The sequence below is a fragment of the Lutra lutra genome, chromosome 2, assembly GCF_902655055.1.
Source record: "Lutra lutra chromosome 2, mLutLut1.2, whole genome shotgun sequence".
In the NCBI taxonomy this organism is placed as follows: domain Eukaryota; kingdom Metazoa; phylum Chordata; class Mammalia; order Carnivora; family Mustelidae; genus Lutra; species Lutra lutra.
This window is the reverse complement of record NC_062279.1, coordinates 63,225,384-63,245,022: the sequence shown is the minus strand read 5'-3', so window position 1 is coordinate 63,245,022 and position 19,639 is coordinate 63,225,384. Positions and strand designations below refer to the sequence as shown.

The following is a 19,639-nucleotide window of genomic DNA, read 5'->3' as shown; positions in this document are numbered from 1 at the left end:
AAAAAAAAAATTTCTCAAGTGTGAAATTCCCTCACGAATGTGGTATTACTTTTCACCTATGATTTTGGTTTGCAAATGTAGGGTTAGCTTGCAGCTGATCCCAGGGATACCTGGAGCCTGGTACTCTCCCACTGGCCAAGATACAAATGAAATGTACTAACCAGTGACATTTAATATGCCTTTTAACATCTGAAATTCCCCTGAATGCACTCTGGACTAATCTACATTATTTATTAAAATATATAGATTGATAATCTGTACCTATTTTACCAGCTTACACAGCGGGCTTTGGGCTATGTGACCAGTGGGAAGTATAAAGACCATTTGTGAAAAGGGAATCCTTATATACTGTTGTGGGAATATAATTGGTATAGCCATTATGGAAAACGATGTGGAGGTTCTCAAAGAATTAAAAACTAGAGCTACCATATAATCCAGCAACCTAACTCATGGGCATATATCAGGAAGAAACAAAATCTGTATCTCAAAGAGATACTTGTATTCTCATGTTCATTGCAGGATTATTTACAATAGTGAAAGCATGGTAACAATCTAATGCCTTCCAGTAGATGAACAAATAAAGAAAATGTGATACACACACACACACACACACACACACACACACACACACAGGAATATTATTTAGCCATAAAAAAGGAATAAAATCCTGCCATTTGCAACCACCCAGATGAACCTAGAGGGCATTATGCTAAGTGAAATAAGCCAGAGAAAGATATATATATATAAGCCAGAGAAAGATATATATACCATACTGTATGGTATCACTTATATATGGAATATCAAAAAAAGCTTATTTCATAGAAACAGTATAGAACGGTGGTTGCCAGAGATTGAGGGGAGGAAGAAATGGGGAGATGTAGGCCAGGGGTATATCAGCTATAAGATGACTAAGTTCTGAGGATCTAATGTACAGCATGGTGACTGTAATTAATAATACAATATTCTATACTTGGAAGTGGCAGATAGTACATCTGAAGTTCAGCACACACACACACACACACACCAAAAGAGTTAATTACGAGGTGATGGATCTGTTAATTACCTTGGTGTTGGTAATCATTTCACAGTACATATGTATATTAAGCCATCATATTGTACATTTTAAATATATGCAGTTCTATTTTCCAATAATTTTTCAATTATTCCTTAACAAGAAGGAATAATAATTACTGAAAAAAATAAAGTATATATTAAGACTTAAATCTAAAAATAAATAAAAGATCCCTGGCACACCTTTTTTCTAGAGACAAAGGGCATCATGTGCAACTGAGGGAGGACCGGAGAAGTTGTATGTGGGTGCTCACGACCAATCTGAAGTTGCATTTTGCTTTTTTGCCTCCGCTTCTGTCTTTCCTTTTGTCCAGAGAAAATTTTTTTGAGTAAGCCTTGCTAGAGTCTGGTGAATCTTTTCGATTATCTGACCGGTGTAATTGCTCCATAATTACACTGCTCAAGAGCTTCCTCTCCTTGACTCTCTTTTGTCATAATAACCTTTATTTTGTGGGTTAGGTGGTAACGAAAAATTCCTGCCATCAGAAAAATAACCATAGCGCACATATTTTAGATTTTAAAAATACAATTAATTTACATTAAATCTGTTAAAAATGGATTAAAAATTAGCATTAGCATTAACTCAGAGTTAGTGAATTATATCTAACTACCCAGAAGCTTTGAGTATACTCCTTTCCCCAGTACAGATACTTGAATGAATAAATATAGTTAACCTTTAAAAAAAAAAAAAGGAGAAAGATACACAGGGTGCACTTTTGTGTTGTGACTGAACCCCAGGGTTTCATTCAAGAGGCTATAGTTCTCTTTTTGGAATATAATGAAAAATGAGTACTCCTTACTGTCTTTTATGGTAACTCAAGCCAGGCTTCTGTTTATCAGATTTAGGAGATCTTTTTTCTTCTTTCCTTATACAAATTAAATTCTAAGTAAAAAAGTTACCCATTAGTTTGATTCCTAGTAATGTCATGACCAATTGACCATAGCCACAAATCTGTGTAGATCAGCTTATTCTGATGAACACAATGGCATGGCTGAATATTATGGTAGATATACCCAATCTCCCACTGAGATTTAATAATCCCACTGACCTGTTTTACCCTGGGAACTTTACTTCTCCTTTAAGGTCTTATTGCTCTTCTCGGTTATAACACCTCCCATCAGCACTCAACCGAGGGAAGTAAGTTAGTAGAGAACTCATAGAGAATGGCATTTTCCTCTTTAGATCTCAAATTGTTGGTGAAGGGAAATTTTCCAGTACTTTCTTAAGGAAAGTTAGTTAGAACTTAGGGAACATAGTTAGAAGGTGAGCCATATATGATATATGCACCCTAAATTCCTATCTCTGAAAGACTTTAAATTAAACCAAATTAAACCAAAATTAAATTAAACCAAATTAAACCAAAATTTTTGCAACACAAATTACTGTCCATTCAGCCAGAACATTCATTAACTACACCAGGAAACTATTAAATAAATTATACCTAATCACCCAAAATAGCACATAGAATCTAAAGTCTTTGGAAAATAAACCCATCTTGACAAATTCATTCTTTCTGATATGACATTCCTTGTCCAAGCACCCTCAAAACCCATTCTGGAGGAAAAACAGTGTCCCTAGAGTTTGGCTGACATAAACTAGAAAATTCCATGCACACACACGTGCATGTATATGTGCTTTTGTGTGTGTGTGTGTAAATATGAGCCTTCTCGGAGTTTCAGTTTTCACTTTTGTCTGCCATAACACAGTGGGATTTACATCTAATTACAGATCTGGATATTATGAGATGTTGAGTGAAAAAGAAATGATGGGTTTTTTCTTCAAGGGCACCTCAGGCAAGGAAATAAGAGTATCTTCAAGTGGGAAGAATAGCTCTGTCAGACAAAGGAGGGAGATTTCCTAAGCAAAGATGCTTCACTGGGAGATATGTCCAAGGGCCCTTGGGCTTTGGCATAAGTTGCTCAGAGTCTTCTGAATGTGCCCACATAACTCCATTTGCACTGTTAAAGTAGCACTTTTTCTGATGAACGCCCTAATATTCACAGCAGAGATCTACCGTCCTAGGCTATACAATCAGCTCCTGCTGTGATTCAGTCACTTGGCTTTTGGCTCCAGGATGGTTATATAAAGTGTTTTAGCCCATGCTTTGAGAATAGGAATAATTATTTTGAGTTTGTTGCTCCCCTGCTTGTATTATGAAGTGTCACCAGAAGCAGGTCCTCAACCTCCAGTACTCCCAGTTCTTCACTGTTTGATGTTGATCTCTGGTGGTGGTAGCTCCATGATCTGTTATTAGGGTTTTACTCTCCTCAATGGAAACTTGTTTATAAGTAATCTCAGTTGATAATTACTCTTTCATCAAAGGAGTTACAAGCTTTGCTTGTAAGGACAAGAACCAGAACGTCATTGCTTTTCGCCTTGACGTAGATGATCAGTCTCAAGAACACTTCCCTGAAGTTCCTTTTCCCACAATCCAGTGTCTGGTGCCAACATTTATGTCAGTTAGGATTTAATCCCGAGCAACAGAATTTTAGGCAAAAGGAGAATGGACAGAGATTTGAAGGGCTGGGCTTGGAAACTGCAGGAATCAATCAATGCCTGTTCTGAGGCTAAGGAAGCCGAAACCACATTAATGATTTCTTGGCAGGAATGATCTGGGCAGCTCACTGCTGGTATGGAATAAGTGCCAAATGTTTTCAGGCTATTTTTCTTAATGCTCAAAATTCACATCTAGGGGCCCCTTGGTGGCTCAGTTGGTTAAATGTCTACTTTCAACCCAGGTCATGATCCAGGGTCCTGGGATGGAGCCCCATATCTGGCTCCCTCATATCATTCCCTCCCCCTCTGCCTCTCTCCTTCTCTCAAATAAATAAACATGATCTAAAAAAAAATCATATTCTAAGGTGGAAGCCTGAAATTGACCTTGTTATGTCATATTCTTCTTTCCCAACTAGAGTAATATAAGGATACCTAATAGTGTCCCACTGGAATTTAATATTTCCTCAAGATATATATTTTAGGAAGAGGAGATGAATGTGTAATAGCCAACCCATACACAAATAAATGAATTTTATCCAAGTTTTTAGATAATTATATTAGTTAATTTGTCTATTATAAATTTAAGACAGGTAGTTTGGTGACTTGACCAAATGATTTAATTGATGCCTCCCTGTCACTTTTCAGCCCATTTTCTAGTTTTGTCCTATAATTTCCCTTCCTTTCTTTTCTGCCACTTAAGTTTTCCTCTGTCTTACTTACTTTAACATTCCATTCCTGAGAAAGTTTCAGAAGCTGACAAACTGAGCCCTTTCCTCCCCGAGATCCCAGTGAAATAAAAATGTACAAGTACCACAAACAAACATACTCATACCTGATGAAAATAAGGTAGTAGATGTCAGTGAATGAGAGAGTTAAAAAGAATGGTCTCACGATACACTGTGGAAGGGAGGGGAGTGAAGGATGAAACAGGGAGAGCAAGCCACAGTACTGGAGCAGCTGAGGACAGTCTTCCAATAGAAACCCTGGAGTCATTCATTGCTCGCCATCCACAGGGTTAAAAAGGAGCAAGGAAATGAGGACGTTGGCTGAAAATAAGGGGAAAAAAATAAAGTCTGAACATGATAAATTTAACCACTCAACCGCCTATTTAATGTCCTCACCTCTAGGCAGGGAGCAGGTGCAGGAAGGAATACTTTAAACCATAACTCTTTCTTAAAGACTTTGAATGAACATTCAACAGATAGTTTACTCTCCAGTGCACAGGTTGGTACCTCAGGCCTGGCTTCTTCTGGCATAGAGGGCACAGCTGGATAGCTGGCTCCCTATTCTGTCACCCTAAAAGAAACTCAAGGAAACAGGACTTGCCCATCTTATCCAGAGCTTTGGAAATTCTTACCCAAGGAGGAAACTTGGAGAACAGTTCCATTTAGATAACAATAGAGGAAACTCACTCAAGAGATCCAGTCTTTCTTTCTTAGAGATGAAATGACGTCTTTAGGATTGATGCTGATGGTCCCTTATTTTCCACCCTTTCTTATTTTCCATAGTTGTAGGATCTTGACTTTAAGCAAATCATAAAGCTACTCAGAGTAAAGATCATATTTTCAATTGCCCTCTAAGCTAAAGGTAGCATTGTGATGAAGTCCTTGCCATTGGTATGTGTAGCAAGAAGGGATATGTTCATCTTTTTGGAGAGAGCATGCCATCATTCCCCTATGCATCCTTCCTTCAGATAAAATACAGATATAAGCTTGGAAAGGGCCGTTGTGGATAATGAGTGACCTTAGGAGTGGTAACCATATATAGTGGAGCGGCAAGACAAAAAGAACTGAGAATCAATGGAGTGCCATTCTAATTCTGTAATTTTTTTCTGTCCCTGGCAGCTAATTATATAATGCTAACTAATATAGCAATAAAGAACATAAAGCTACATAAAAGAGAAACATCAACATTAATAGAAAAAAATAATTTTCTAGAGAAAAAAATAATTTAGAGAAAACAGGACAAAACTAATTTGTATATTTAGAAATAATTGTACATCCATAAAAGCCTAATACATCCACAAAAGAATAAACTTTAAAAAGCTAGCAAAGGCTAAAAAATATGACTTCTTGCACCCACAAGAAAATCAATAAAATACTGAAAAAATAATACCATCAAAATGTCCAAATTTTAGAACAAAAAAGCAAAGAGAATGAAAGTGGGGAAAAAAGGTATAAAAAAGACAGATTTAAGTCTACATTTAATAAGCAAGAATCATAGAAAAAGAGAAAATGAAATAATTTTTTAAAAATAGAAACAGTTATCTAAATTGGAGGAAGAATGTGAATACTCAGCTGACAGTATCTCTTAGAGAGCCCCCTGAAATTGTGAGGACAGAAAGAATTTTAAAAAATCCAAAAAATGCCTGAGTTGAAGAAAAAAACAGGTGTGGGATAATCATTACGATCATTCACAGAGATCTGGTTCTTCTTTCATGGTAAGATCAAAGTTATCTGTTCCCTTAAAATTGAGCATGGCCATGTGACTTGTGACCAATGACACAGGAGAGGAAATGATGGATATAATTTTGGATGGAGCCTTTAAAAGCTAATATGAAATTTACGCTCTTCTTCTCTCTGTCACAAACCAGCAGAGCTTTGGGCAAGAGGGTAATAATCCTCTCAGCATGGGTTCTGCTGTTGAAGATAGTATGGAGAAAACCCAAGGCTGACTGGGGATGGTTACGAGTTGTAATCAGGAGATAAACTTTATCATTTTAGGTTACAGACATCTGGGGTCGTCACTGCAGACACAGATCTTATCACAAGATCTCATCAAAAGAATGAAAACTGGCACTAGACTTCTCATGATTAACACTGGATACTAGGGGAAAAAAATCAATACCTTCTAAACTGAGGAAATAATAGTTAACCTAGAATGCCCAATGTTGCCAAATGACCACGGGCAAAATAAGTACATTTGCAGACATGAAAGAATTCAAAAACTTTACCTCATATATCATTTCTTTGGTTATTCCTTGGGGATGTGTTCAGTAAAGCATGATTCAGAGTAATTTTCATCGTGGAAGATTGTAATAATTGGGATGATTGAAGTGATGATTGAGATATCAGAAACACTTTGGGAAAAATTGTGGGGAGAGTAGTTAAGATGTACTGGTTTCCCCTAAAGGATTGTCATTTGCTTCTTTGTGTGCTGAGGTATTCTGAAAACCTTTTCTCCAGAGCAAAGATCAGAAGGGAGCACTCTAGATCTTATTAAGTTAGTATTAGCATTCAAGCTATAACTGTATCCTCTCCCACCTCACCAACTCTAGTGGGGGTGGGAGAGGAAGCAGTGAAAAGAATTACATATGGAAGAAACAGCTCGAGGAGCCTCTAGCCATCCTGTCATTCATTCCGTTAATTCGATAAACATTTTTGATCATACGCTATATACTAATCCCTATACAATTCCAGGGAATTCAGAGAAAAATAAAACAATCTCTGCTTTCAAAAAGCTCACAGTCTTTCAGGAGAGATTAGCTCCTATAAACCAAGAACCATGCAAAGTGATACCCATTTCATAAAATTGATCTAAGAGGAAGGAGTAGAGAGGGGGAGACATTAATTCTGTGTGATGAAAGGTAGGGTGCTCTAGAGTTCTGAACATTTTCAGAAGGCCCTGAGTATACAAAGTTGCAGCTGAAGCTGGCATCCTCTGGTTGTAGGAAATAATCACATTGCTTTTTCACTGAAGCCAATTTGAGGTTTTCTGTCACTTGCAAACAAAGTTCTCTAACTGAATTCCCTAGCTCTAGGAAATATTATACCAAGCAGAAGGAGAAAGAGAATTAGTCAAAGAACTGCCAATGAAAAAGCAGCAGGCAGAAGGAATAATGCAAAGAGGCAAGAAAAAGCCACCCAGAAAGCCAAATTAGGGAGAGCCTCATGTGAGAACGAAGGTGCATGGAATTCACAAACCTCTAAACATGCGAGGCAGCAAGAGCAGTAACAGAATTCACAGAGGTCACAGTGCAGCTGTGTTAAGGTGATGTTTGAAAACTGGGAGCTGAATTCATGAACTAGAACAGGCCTTACTGCTGTGGGGGGTCATGTGGAGCCTAGTTATGGGTCGTCATAGTGATCTGTTGCACGGATGATGTAACCTTCCTTGGTGGGAAAAATTTCATATGTTGGTGCAGCAAATTAGATGTTGGAATGATAATTGGGGTTGTGGTTATGTTTGTACTCCAAACAGAATCAGTTTGTGGCTAATAGAATGATTTGTGTGAGCAATATTGCCGGGTCACTTTCTTATGGTGTGTGACAGTAGGCACTGAATAAAAGCCTCACTTTCCAGCACATCTGTATTTGGAGAAGTAATAAGCAACAGTCCTCCCTCTCTTGCCCTCTATACATATATGAGGGAATGGGCAAGAAAGCTCACTTCCTTCCAGTTCCATGTGAAAGATGGGACGGAATGATGGGTTGAGATTAATAGGCTGACATTTAGTCAATGTAAACATAAAAACCGAGTTTCGGGTAAGAATTTTAAAAGTAATAGTAAGAAAGTAATGCAGGAAGAGTCTATGAAAGAGATCTTGAGTTTTTAGCTCACCACAACTCAAAATTGGGTTATCCTTATGGAGACAGAATTGGGAAAAGTATCTATGGAGGGCAGGGAAAAGATGGGTCTGACTGCAACAGAGGCCGGGGAAGGAGGAAATGAATGACTTTCCTTAGCTGCATAAGGTGGCATCAAGCCCCCGGGGTAACAAAGCCAAGCTGAGCGCTTTTCCATCAGCCCCGTGGACAACAGGGAAATGTAGCCAAATACTAAGAATGAGGCGCCGTGAAGGAAATGATTCAGGATGACAAGCTGGAGACCTTTGGGTCAGCTGAACTAACTTCTGAAAGCGGTCTAACTTCTGAACGCTGCCCCGTTTGAAAAAAAGCCTGCTAGGTCTGGAGGCCGGGCTCAGCCCTCAGGTGGCTCCATCCGGCTAGGCTCCGCCCCCGCGCCCGAGGCTGGAGCTGTCCCAATCCCGAGCCCCGGTTTAGCCTAACCACGCCCCCTGGCCTGCCCCGCCCCCTCAGTAACCCGGACGACGCTCCCGCGTCCCCTCTCTTGGCGCCTGGTCCCCGCACGCCTGCGGGAGGAGGGGGCAGCACCGGCGCCCGACACTGCCGCGGGTGGGGGACACACTTCGGCGGAACGGAAAACCAGAATTGTTCCACGGGCCAGGCCACAGAGGTTCGTGACGGCCGGGGCGAAGCTCGGGGCAGGACTTTCACAGCTCCTGGGAGAGGCGGGCAGTTCTCCCGGCAGTCCCGTGCCTTCTGTGACCCCGGCAGACCTTCCTCCCCAAGTTCGTGGACTCCGGCTCTAGCTTCGAGAGCAGAGGCCCTCGCCATTTATCTCAAGAAGTGAATAGAAGTAGGACCCGGGATGGGCGCTTTTCCGGCTTCCCAGTTCACGTGACCCTCCGAGGGCGGTGGGAAAATAAACAGGCGGAGGAGTAAGTTACTAGTCCTGTCTAGGGTTAGGTAGGCGCAGACAGAGAACTGAGATGCCCTGGGTTTCCGTAAAGTTAACTTCATGTCTCATAAGAGACATGAGATCAGATGGTTATCCCTAAGGTCTCATTTGTATTGGAATATACCAATACATATACCTAATTCGGTTGTACTGGCATCTCACTGAATTAGTGATTAGTTTCTCCTGTAGCGATTGCACTTTGAACTTAAAAAAAAAAAAAGTATATTTAAACACATAGGAGGTACTTGATATTATTTGTATGAAGGAATCTTATTTCACAGTTTGGGACAGGAAGAGAAGTTATTCTATTAGCTAATTTTTAACTTTTTTCTTCTCTCCTTTGCTACTATTATTGTTCCTGATTTTCAGGCTGAAGTCCATAAGCCTTGGAGAGACCTTCAGCAGTAATCTCTAAAAGTAAGTGAACTGAACCACGCCCTGCTTTCAACACTTTCCCTGCTTTATATTTTGATTTAACCATCAATATATATCAGTTAGTAGAAAATGTATGATTTCTATTTATTTTACTTACCCACCTAATTACCTACCACTGTGTGCTAAAAGCGTCTAAAAATTATGATTCAAGGGATAAACATTTAGCGACTCTTTAAACTTCTTTATGTGATTCTTTTAGGCTTTCAGGATTATAATTATTGATATTTCTTCTGTAGTTTTCTTTAATCTTTCATAGTAAAAGAGCTGATGGTGGTAATGTGAGCAGTTCTACTTCTTATAAGTGATTTCGTTGGTGATAGTAAAATCATTTATTTTGAGCTCTCTTGATGACAAATAATAAATATATCTCCTGTGGTTTATTGGCTTTCTCGTATTCCACAGTGATTGAATTCTAGAGAGAGTAGTCAGCCTTGGACATAGTCACTCCCCAAATAGCCTCTGTCTATACAGTGCAAGCCCTACCCCTTCCTCTGTGTTTCATGATGAGGGCATCTCTGAGGATAGTGGGTGGGAGGATTACTCTTTGAAGAATTTTACTTGGGGGCCAGAAATTTAAACTCTCACCATGGGACACATACAGCCTGACCCAGCATTCTTAAACCTTTCATCCTGTATTTCTCCATTCTCATTTGTCTTTGCATGTGGGGGCCAAACCATGATACAAGAGCCAACCAGCAGATCAAAGAATCCACCAAATCTCTTCTGAATACCAACAGTGAAATGGCTTCAGGCAGCCCTTTGATCTTCAGCTCAGCATTCTTGGTGCCACATGTAGTACCGCCCACTTGCTGGTACTGGGGGTGCTGCCTCTGGGTCCTCTTCACAGACTGCTTCCCCCTCAGCTCCTGGGGAAAAGCTGGTTTTGGTGCCAGCCAGAGAGGTGCCTCCCGTTCTCCTGGCTCTGAACCCTTCTTGTTTTCCTTCAGTAGCTCCCATCTTGTGTGATTTCCTCTGTGGTCTTGAGCCGGGAGAACCCTGACATAGCGCCGTTGTAGAGGATGTGTTCCATTTCTTCTTCAGGCCTACGACAGTCACCCCAAAGCATTAATCCCATTTCCCAAGTGGAAGCTCACCTAGGACCTGGGAACAGTGCCTGGCTAACACCAGGGAAGTGATACAACTCATATTAATGAAGAGCAAAAGGCTTTCTTTACTCTATAGGTATAATTGAAGTCTAAAATGACAGGCCCCTAAGCATGCTTGCATTTTTTTTCTCACCTATTTCCTCTTGATTGCTTCTGTATGCTAGAACACGCCAACTTCCTACTTTAAGAAAATTCAGCGTAAGACTGAACTTATAAAAAGAGATGGTGATTACTTAGATTAAAAAAAAATTGTTGCAAGAGCCTTTAAATATTTGATGCATTTCAAATATTATGTGCCATAACATTCAGCTTACACGTTACCTATCGTGTAAAACAAAATACCTTTATGTGGCCACGTAGCGATTGTGGAAGACAAAATCCCTTTTTCCAACAGGCATAAGCAAGGTAGGATGTGGGGTTGAAAGCAGGGAAGGAGCCTGCTCAACTTCTACCCTAACTCAGAGCTTAAACTTTCCAACATAGATTGGTTGGGTGCTATTTATTCCAACACTCAGTTAATAACTTTTTTTTCCACTTTATCATTCAACTCTGACCACCCCCCATTCAGAGTTCGTGCCTTGAGGCTTGCCAGCAGGGCTTGCAATACTTACATTAAACTAAATTTAAGAGTAAAGGTGCTCCTGCTGCTCATGTTCTCAGATCAGAGGAGAGCAAAATGAAGGAACTGGCAGCTGAAACTTTAATGGTAGGAAACGACTCAGATATTGAAAAAAAATCACAGTTCATATGTGTGACAAAGAAGACATGTTCCTCTCCATGTATAACATTTGCATTTGGTTTCATTAGATGCTTATATTTTCTAGCAAAAGTTGTCTAACCCAATTAATCATCAAAAAGGATAAATTTTACATAACATATTGGTAGCCCAACTTTGGGGGAGGGGCTTTTATACACCTTGTTGGCTGGATTCAGCTCTAGAGTTTGGTCTTTCTTTCTGTCTATAAGCAGACAAGCAGCTGGGTCTTTCTAGTACTTGGAGAAATTACAGGTACTGTGTCCTCATTTTGAAGCTCCTTGGTAACTTTCAAGGGTCCTTGTAATTATGTAAAAATCACCCCTGCCACAATGCCCTCACAAGCAAAGTGGAACTCTCAGAACAGTCTTAATTTATAGATGATGAAATGCCCCAACTGAACCAAACACAGTCCTTGTTTTCTTCCATCTGTTTAAAAATCCATTTCGAAATCCTTTTAGGGATAGACAGGTGAGGGTTAAGAATTGAGATGGCCCAGATTTAACCTATGACATAGAAGACTCTGGAACATAGACTCTTCATAGCTTCTCTGAAGTAGGCTCATGGGAGGTTTGGGGGAGACTTTGTTATCCTTTCAAGCCTGTACTTGAGATCTATCTTTATCTTGACCATAACTTCTTACCACATGTTCTGCATACAGTTGTTATTTAATAAGTTGTGGTTTCCAGGTAACTCAACTAGTTAATATGACATCTGATTAGAAAAACAGATTTTTTTAATTACAAAAGAAGTCACTATATTATGAAGTTATCACGTAGGAGAGGACTAACATTTGCTGTTCACATGGTGTGTGTAAGCTATAACTATATTAAAATAAGTGGGCTTGTTTCATGGATCATATCATGCCCTGATAATCTGGGTAATACTAGGATTCCATAGTGTGTAAACCATGACACTGATCCTCATTAAAATTTTCTCTTTAATTATGCAAAAAAATTATTTTCATAATAATCTTCTATTTGTAAACACAAGACTGCCTGTTTCTACACTGGATTTCAAAAGGTTTTCCATTGAGTCTTATTGTTCTTCCACCCTGCTTCCTCATGGCTTGGTAGAGGAACATGGTACCTTGGCTGTCCACAGCTGGCTCTACCTCAGGTCTAACCACATCTCTCCACCTTGACCTCTACCTAAGCAACTGTCCTCTCTCACTCAGGTTTCATAACCTCCCAGCTGACCTCTCTGTTGTCTGCCCTTCTTCCCCTACAGTCTAAGCTCAAAAGAGAAGCCAGAGTGAACCTTTCAAGGTGCAAGTCAGGTAATGTCACTCCCATGCTCAAAATTCTCTAGTGGATTCTTAACTTCATCAGAGTAATAATCAAGTTTTTAGTTATCTTCAAAACCCTACACCATCGGAACACTCCCAAATTTCTCTTTAACTTCTTTGACTTTATCTCATCCTGCTCTTATTTATGTCTTTGCTATTGGTGAGCATTTGGATAATTTCTAGTTCCCTGCTTAATTTTTTGCTGTAGATCTTGTCATCATCTGACATTGTATATATTTTGCATATTTGTGTGTTATCTATCTTTCCTCCACATCCACCCCTATAATGTAAATTTTCTGAGATCAGAGATTTTCATCTTTTTGGTCACTGCTATCTCTTCAGCACCTAGACCAGGACCTGGAACCAAGTGATAGCTCAATAAAATATCTGTTAAATATATTCAAGACCCAGGTTGATAGTGCTTTACCCTGAGTCATGCAGGTAGTAATTATTGGAAGTAAGTGATTTAAAACCTAAAACAAACCTTTCACTTGCTTGGTGAGGGTAAGGATAGAGGCCAAAACTGGTGGACATGGTGGGGGAATCAAGAGGCTCTGGCCTTGTGGATGCCTCTCTAACCGTAGAAGTGTGCTTTCTTTTGCATCTGAAAGTCCTTGCAGCATGTGATAGTTTTTCCATTGTAAGTCCACAGACACGTCCACACCTCTTCCTATTTAAAGATTTATTTTTTAAAGATTTTATTTATTTATTAGAGAGAGAGAGAGAAAAGGAACAGAGAGGAGGAGCAGAGGCAGAGGGAGAGGCAAACTTCTCGCAGAGCAGGGAGCCCGACGTGGGGCTTGATCCCAGGACTTTGGGACCATGACCGAGGCCAAAGGCAGATGCTTAACTGCCTGAGCCACCCAGGCACCCCTAGATAACTTGATTTTATAGACCCACCTTCATTATTGCTCAGTTACCTTCCTCTCTGTGACACATTACATTTCCTCAAGATGGCCACAACAGTATCTCTCATCCCACATTCTCTTCATACCATGTGGAGTTGATGCTCTCCCCTCAGTGGGTGAATCGATGTTCGTTAGCCTTGACTATGAACAGATCTTTTATCACAGTAGAAGGGATGCTATATGACTTCCAAGGCCGGACTCTGCAAGTGGCTATAGTTTCCACCTGGCTTTTCTTTGGCATCCTTGCCTTTGGAGTACTGAGCTGCCACTTGAGAAATCTGAGGCTGCTATGCTGTGAGGAAGCCCAAGCCCTACGGGTAGCTATGCGTGATATTCTAGCAAACAGCCCAGTTAAGGTCCCAGCTAATAGTATTGACTATCAGATATATCAAATAAGACACTTACAGATGATTCCTGACCCCCACCCCAACACCACTGATTTATCCCCAAGCTTCTGAGTCTTCCCAGAAGAGGCTCAGTATCATGGTGTAGAGAAAAGCCATCCCGTTGCACCCTGTCCTAAATTCGTGACCCACAAAAAAGTGTGAAAGATAACGAAATGATTGTTGTTTTAAACAATTTTTTCTGGACCTCTGTATTCTGAAGTGATTTGTTACACTGTGGTAGCTCTGTGTCTCTGGGGGCAGCTGTCTGCTTGTTGAGAATCAGTCTTAGCACCCGTCACTTCTAAGGAAAAGCCTTTATTTGTGAGTAAGAAAGTTTTTAGAAAACAGCAAAGTATGAGCAATTTTCAATTATTGATTGTAACGGGAAAGCAAAGCATGAGCATTTGAAATCCAGAGCTGTCCTAAAAATCTTCACTCTTTAATTGCAACCATGTCCCTTAACAAAACTCATACCAAAGCTCCTGATTGTCTGAATATTCAATGCATTTATCAGATTTTTCTCCTTATCCACTTGGTGGTAGAGATGCAGACAAGTAATAAATTGGCCAAAAGGCAGATGGTAGAAGAAAATAATGAGAAACAACCTGAAGAATCCACTTACTGAGTATCATTCCTGAATAATAGAGCTATAGCTCTACCTACACACAGAGGCATTCTCAGCTCAGATGACAGACTGTGGATCTCTAATAATGTCTTAAAAGATTCTTTGAAAGATTCATTCTTTAAAATACTGTTTCTATATATATATTTTTTTTGTAGTCTAAAATGACCACCCTGCCCCCGTTGCCCATGACACGCCCAAAGCTTACATCTTTAGCCAGGCAGAAGCTGCCATGTTCCCCCAGAACAATTCCAAGGTATGTAACCCTGGTTTTCATCTCTTTTTCTATAGAACGAATTTCTTGCAGTAAGAAATGTCAATAGCACATCTCAGAAAACAAAATTGTTCAAAGATAAGAGTATGTTGTTATATTCAGAATATTCAAATTTGCTATTTCAAAAGGATCAATGAAGCTCATTCAAATACTAAGAATTTATTTAGTAAGCTAGCACTCATTTGATTGTTTTATTACCTATTCTAATTATATCATGGTCCTAGGAAACTTTGGAGATATATTTCCTTTTAAAAACATTAGCGGAGAATTGAAAGCAGAGGCTTTAGGAGTGAAAGGTGTACAGCTTCCAATCTGCAAGGTCCTGAGTGCCAATTTCTGTTATGGAGGGAGGAAGACACAGTATCACTACTAGGGTAAGTGGCAGGCCAGATTTAGGTGCTGAAATGATCCTGGGCTAAAAATGCTTCATCACACTGCTGCTACACTAACCAGCTACTGAGTTCCTAGAGTTGCTGCACGGAAAGTATAGAAGTATTAATGAGGATAGCAGTATTTAGAAGTTGCCATTTATGGTTTTATTGAGTCATAGTGATGCATATTATTTATTGATATAAATAATTTGCACATGTAGATTTGATTATTTTCTTTATATGCCAAATTTTCCCTTCCGACAAGGCAAATGATCAAGTATTATGAAACTACTTTGTTTTGAGAAGGAGCATACTTTATTCTTAGTATTTCTGGGAAAGACCAACGTCCCTGAACCAAAATAAATGCATGCAGTTAAAACAGCATGGAAGTTCCCTTATAACAGCAAATCAAAGTTTCTTCTCAAAAAATTTGAAAAACAAATTTTTTGATACATGCATAATTTAGGATATACATATATTCTTATTTTCAGTTTTACTTTTGAATAATGGGGAGTATTTACAAAATCTGAAAAAGCTTGTTCTTCTTGCCTTTTATAATGCTTGAGATTCCATTTTCTTTTCAAAACCAACAAAGATGGAGCCCAATCTCACATCTCTAAAATAAGATGGATTTTAAAAAACACTATTTCTTGTATTCATTTTATGGAAGAAAAACACTTTTTTCATAACCATTTAAGGCAAAGTTTTGTATCAAGATTTTCCAGCGGCACCTGGGTGGCTCAGTTGATTAAGTGTCTGCCTTTGGCTGGGAGCCCACCTCTCCCTCCCCCTGCCGCTCCCCCTGCTTTTGCTCTCTCTGTCTCTCTGTCAAATAAATAAATAAATCTTAAAAAAAAAAAAAGATTTTCCATTACCTTCTGAGTAAAAGCAGATGCTTGTTTAGTCCCATACTCCCATTGTTTTGAGACATTAGTAACATGCTTGCTTTTTTTTTTTTTAATTTTATTTTTTATAAACATATAATATATTTTTATCCCCAGGGGTACAGGTCTGTGAATCGCCAGGTTTACACACTTCACAGCACTCACCATAGCACATACCTTCCCCAATGTCCATAATCCCACCCCCCCTCCCAACCCCCCTCCCCCTATCAACCCTCAGTTTGTTTTGTGAGATTAAGAGTCACTTATGGTTTGTCTCCCTCCCAATCCCATCTTGTTTCATTTACTCTTCTCCTACCCCCTTAACCCGCCATGTTGCACATGCTTGTTTTTAAAGGTGTAATGGAGGTTGGAGAAAAAATACACTACCAGTGTAATAGATTTCTCATTAAAGTCTTCTTAAAGTCACTTTTTAAATAATAATTTGAATTTTATGTGTGACTAAAAACCCTCTCAAACAACATTTCAGAGCAAAATTTGGTACTGTTTGGAACAGATAAATGTTGTATGTTTGTATCAAGCAGGTGTTCTTAGTTCAAAATCCTGGGCCAAATAGAATATGACTTCTGTATTGCAAAATTATAATGTGAAGCAACATGAGCAAAATGGAAGAGCTTAAAAGTTTTGAGGAGAAAACTCCATTTTTCTTAAGAATTCATTGGTTGTTCTAATGTGTTGCTGATTTGTTTGCATACTGAGTTTAAGATTCTTCCCTATCTCTTAACATTCAAGAAAATGAAAATTTGGAAATTATTAATCAATAATCTATAGCTACTATAGAACATTTATTATATATGGTATTATACCTTAAATATTTCTGTTCTCCTGGTAGCATTTTATATGTTTGGGAGCTTTTCAACTTGATAAAGTAGTGCTTTATTATTTCTTTCCATCTCATTTAGGTCTCGGTTGATCAAAGAAAAAGATGACATAGATCATTACCTGGAGGAGAATTTCAAAGGATTGTCAAAAGAGGAGGTTGCTGCGTAAGTATAATCTCTTAAAAGTACTTTAATATAAAGTTTGTTTCTTTTGTCTTGATTCTTTATTGAAATTTCAATTTTCCAGTACAGTACACTTTTTCACTGGAACATGGCATTTAAAAATTAAAGCTCATATTAAATAGTGATAAGTCATGTCTATTGATCTTACACATATCAAAGTCTTTAATTTTATGGCCTTTAAAATTCTCATATTTACCAAGATAATATACTATCACATTTGCAATATTTTAGTTAAGTCTATGCCATTAATTGCTTATTAACTTCCATTTTAAGGTGTATTGCCTCCATGGGGGAGAAAAAAGCTTTTAGAGAAAGATTATATCTTTTTTTCCTAGTGATTTAAAACAAAATTTCTGTACTCATGTATGTTCCTCCCCCCACCAAAATTCACAAAAAGAATGAATGCATCATAGTTTATCAGTTGCTTTTTAAATAATTCTAAATTGTCTGGATTTATTTTATCAATGAACATTATAAACTTTGCCATTTTATCACTAGTTAGAAACTTATGGTTTAACTAAAAACTATAAAAACCTTTGTAGGTTAGTGAGAAATGAGTAAAAACCTAAAATAATAGCTGAACAGATTTAATATTTCTTGCTTATAAACTTTGTGACCATGTTATCATCAGATCTTTAGATGCAGGCATTGAAAAATGGAAATATTATAAATCTACATGCATCTGATGAAACTCATTAAATGATTCAATTAGAATATTTTATACAGCAAGTGTTTAAAAAAAAAAAAAACAACATCCTCCCAATTCGTATTGTCTAGTGCTATGGGAGTCCACTGGAGGAGTTTTCTTAATGATATTTTGGTATAGTTTTTCATAGAGTCTAAAATTCCAAGTTACTTGATATGTTTCATATCATTAGATATTATCTGTGTCAATTTGCATATAGTGTGGAAAAATGGAATAGTTCATTCTGTCAGTAGATACTTTATTTTAAAAAGTGACAAAATTTTACAATACCTTTAATCACTGTCTTCCTCGGAACACTATTGACTGCCATGTGTAGTATCTGGGACCTTTGATTAAATGCTCTGATTGTTATTTTTTTTTTTTAAACCCTCGGGACTATTTTTTTTTTAAAGATTTTATTTATTTATTGACAGACAGAGATCACAAGTAGGCAGAGAGGCAGGCAGAGCCAGAGAGAGGGGGAAACAGGCTCCCTGCTGAGCGGAGCTCTATCCCAGGACCCTGGGATCATGACCCGAGCTGAAGGCAGAGGCTTTAACCCACTGAGCCACCCAGGCACCCCTGATTGTTAATTTATTAACTCTCCATGGTAACCTGTTGGATAAAATTAAAAGTTAATATTGTCTGATAATAAGGTACTTAAAAGAAAAATATATATAGGTGATATTTTCATTCTGATTTAAATATAATGATATCCAAGTATCTGTAATTGATTTAATAATTAGATATTAAATTTGAAATTAAACTTATACTTCACATATTTTAACAAGCTAGAAATCCATATACAGCACTTAAAATCTGTTAAACGTTCAGTCTGCATTGAAGAAAACTTTAAAGCAATGCAGAATAGGATCTGCTGATGACTAGACTCTTAATATTTTTTTCATTAAAGGTATTACCAAATTGATTTCAAATCCATAATATGCTACAGAAAACAAGTAACACTGGGTAATTCTCCAGCCTTACAATTTCATTCTCCTTAAAGTTTCCTGCAGCTGAATACGTTTTTAGACCAAAGCTAGGATAGTGGCTGCAAACCTTAGTAGGAAGATAGCTGGTACTTAGCTCACTCTTCTGCTTTGACTGATATATATTCTAGACTTTGCCACAGACAAACTAATTGAATAGCATGTAAAGGAGAAAACTGATGAATTATTTCCACACTCTCAGCAATACTCAGCAGGTACCGTGAGGAATTATGCATATTCTGTTAACCAAGGAATTGCTATGTAAAACTTTTTATTAGTCAGTCAACTCTGAAAAGATAAATTGGTCAGCAAGCATTTAAGTGCCTACTTCATATCTAATACCAGGTTTTTCGCAGTGGGGAGAGACAGTGATATCTTTTCACACAATATTTTTCTCCTTGTCTCAATTTGAGATAATAAAATCCTTGTCTCAATTTGAGATAATAAGATTTATGAACAGGAAAAGAAAATGGGATGCATGAGTGCTGATTGTATTGTGAAGTGCAGCCTCAAGGTATAGAGGAAATCAGAGAAAACTAAGGTGGTCAGATGAAACCTGCCACGGAAGACAGATTTTGAGTTTAGCTTTCTGTTTGGTGGCATTATAAAGTTACTAAACTAGGACTTCAAAGAACCTCAATATACAAGTGGAAGAAATTGATGAATCAAATTTTCAACAAGAAAAGCAATATCTAAGATGTACCTTTAAGTCTGTATATACTGCTTTGTTCTTCTTTTTGACGGTAATATATATTACATATATATAAAGATGGTAAGATGGTTGTATATATTTTCATTGTATAACTTATAGCCACTAGCTTTGATATCCCGTAATATGTATGTGCACTCGTCATCTAACCCAAAAC

The 19,639-nt window shown here is 38.2% G+C and overlaps 1 protein-coding gene across 6 annotated transcripts in view; it reads left to right on the top strand.

Annotated features, from left to right (window-relative positions):
* Positions 1–8,622: 8,622 nt before the first annotated feature.
* TTC29 (tetratricopeptide repeat domain 29) overlaps positions 8,623–19,639 on the top strand; it is a 248,836-nt gene continuing 237,819 nt past the window's right edge. Inside the window, exons 1-5 of one of the 6 annotated variants that reach the window (XM_047717589.1) lie at positions 8,623–8,764; positions 9,419–9,466; positions 12,575–12,623; positions 14,707–14,804; positions 16,998–17,081. In XM_047717589.1, coding sequence (XP_047573545.1) covers positions 14,713–14,804; positions 16,998–17,081 — 176 coding nt within the window. In that variant the 5' untranslated portion in view covers positions 8,623–8,764; positions 9,419–9,466; positions 12,575–12,623; positions 14,707–14,712. The other 5 variants (XM_047717592.1, XM_047717588.1, XM_047717590.1 and 2 more) reach the window with 5 other exon arrangements.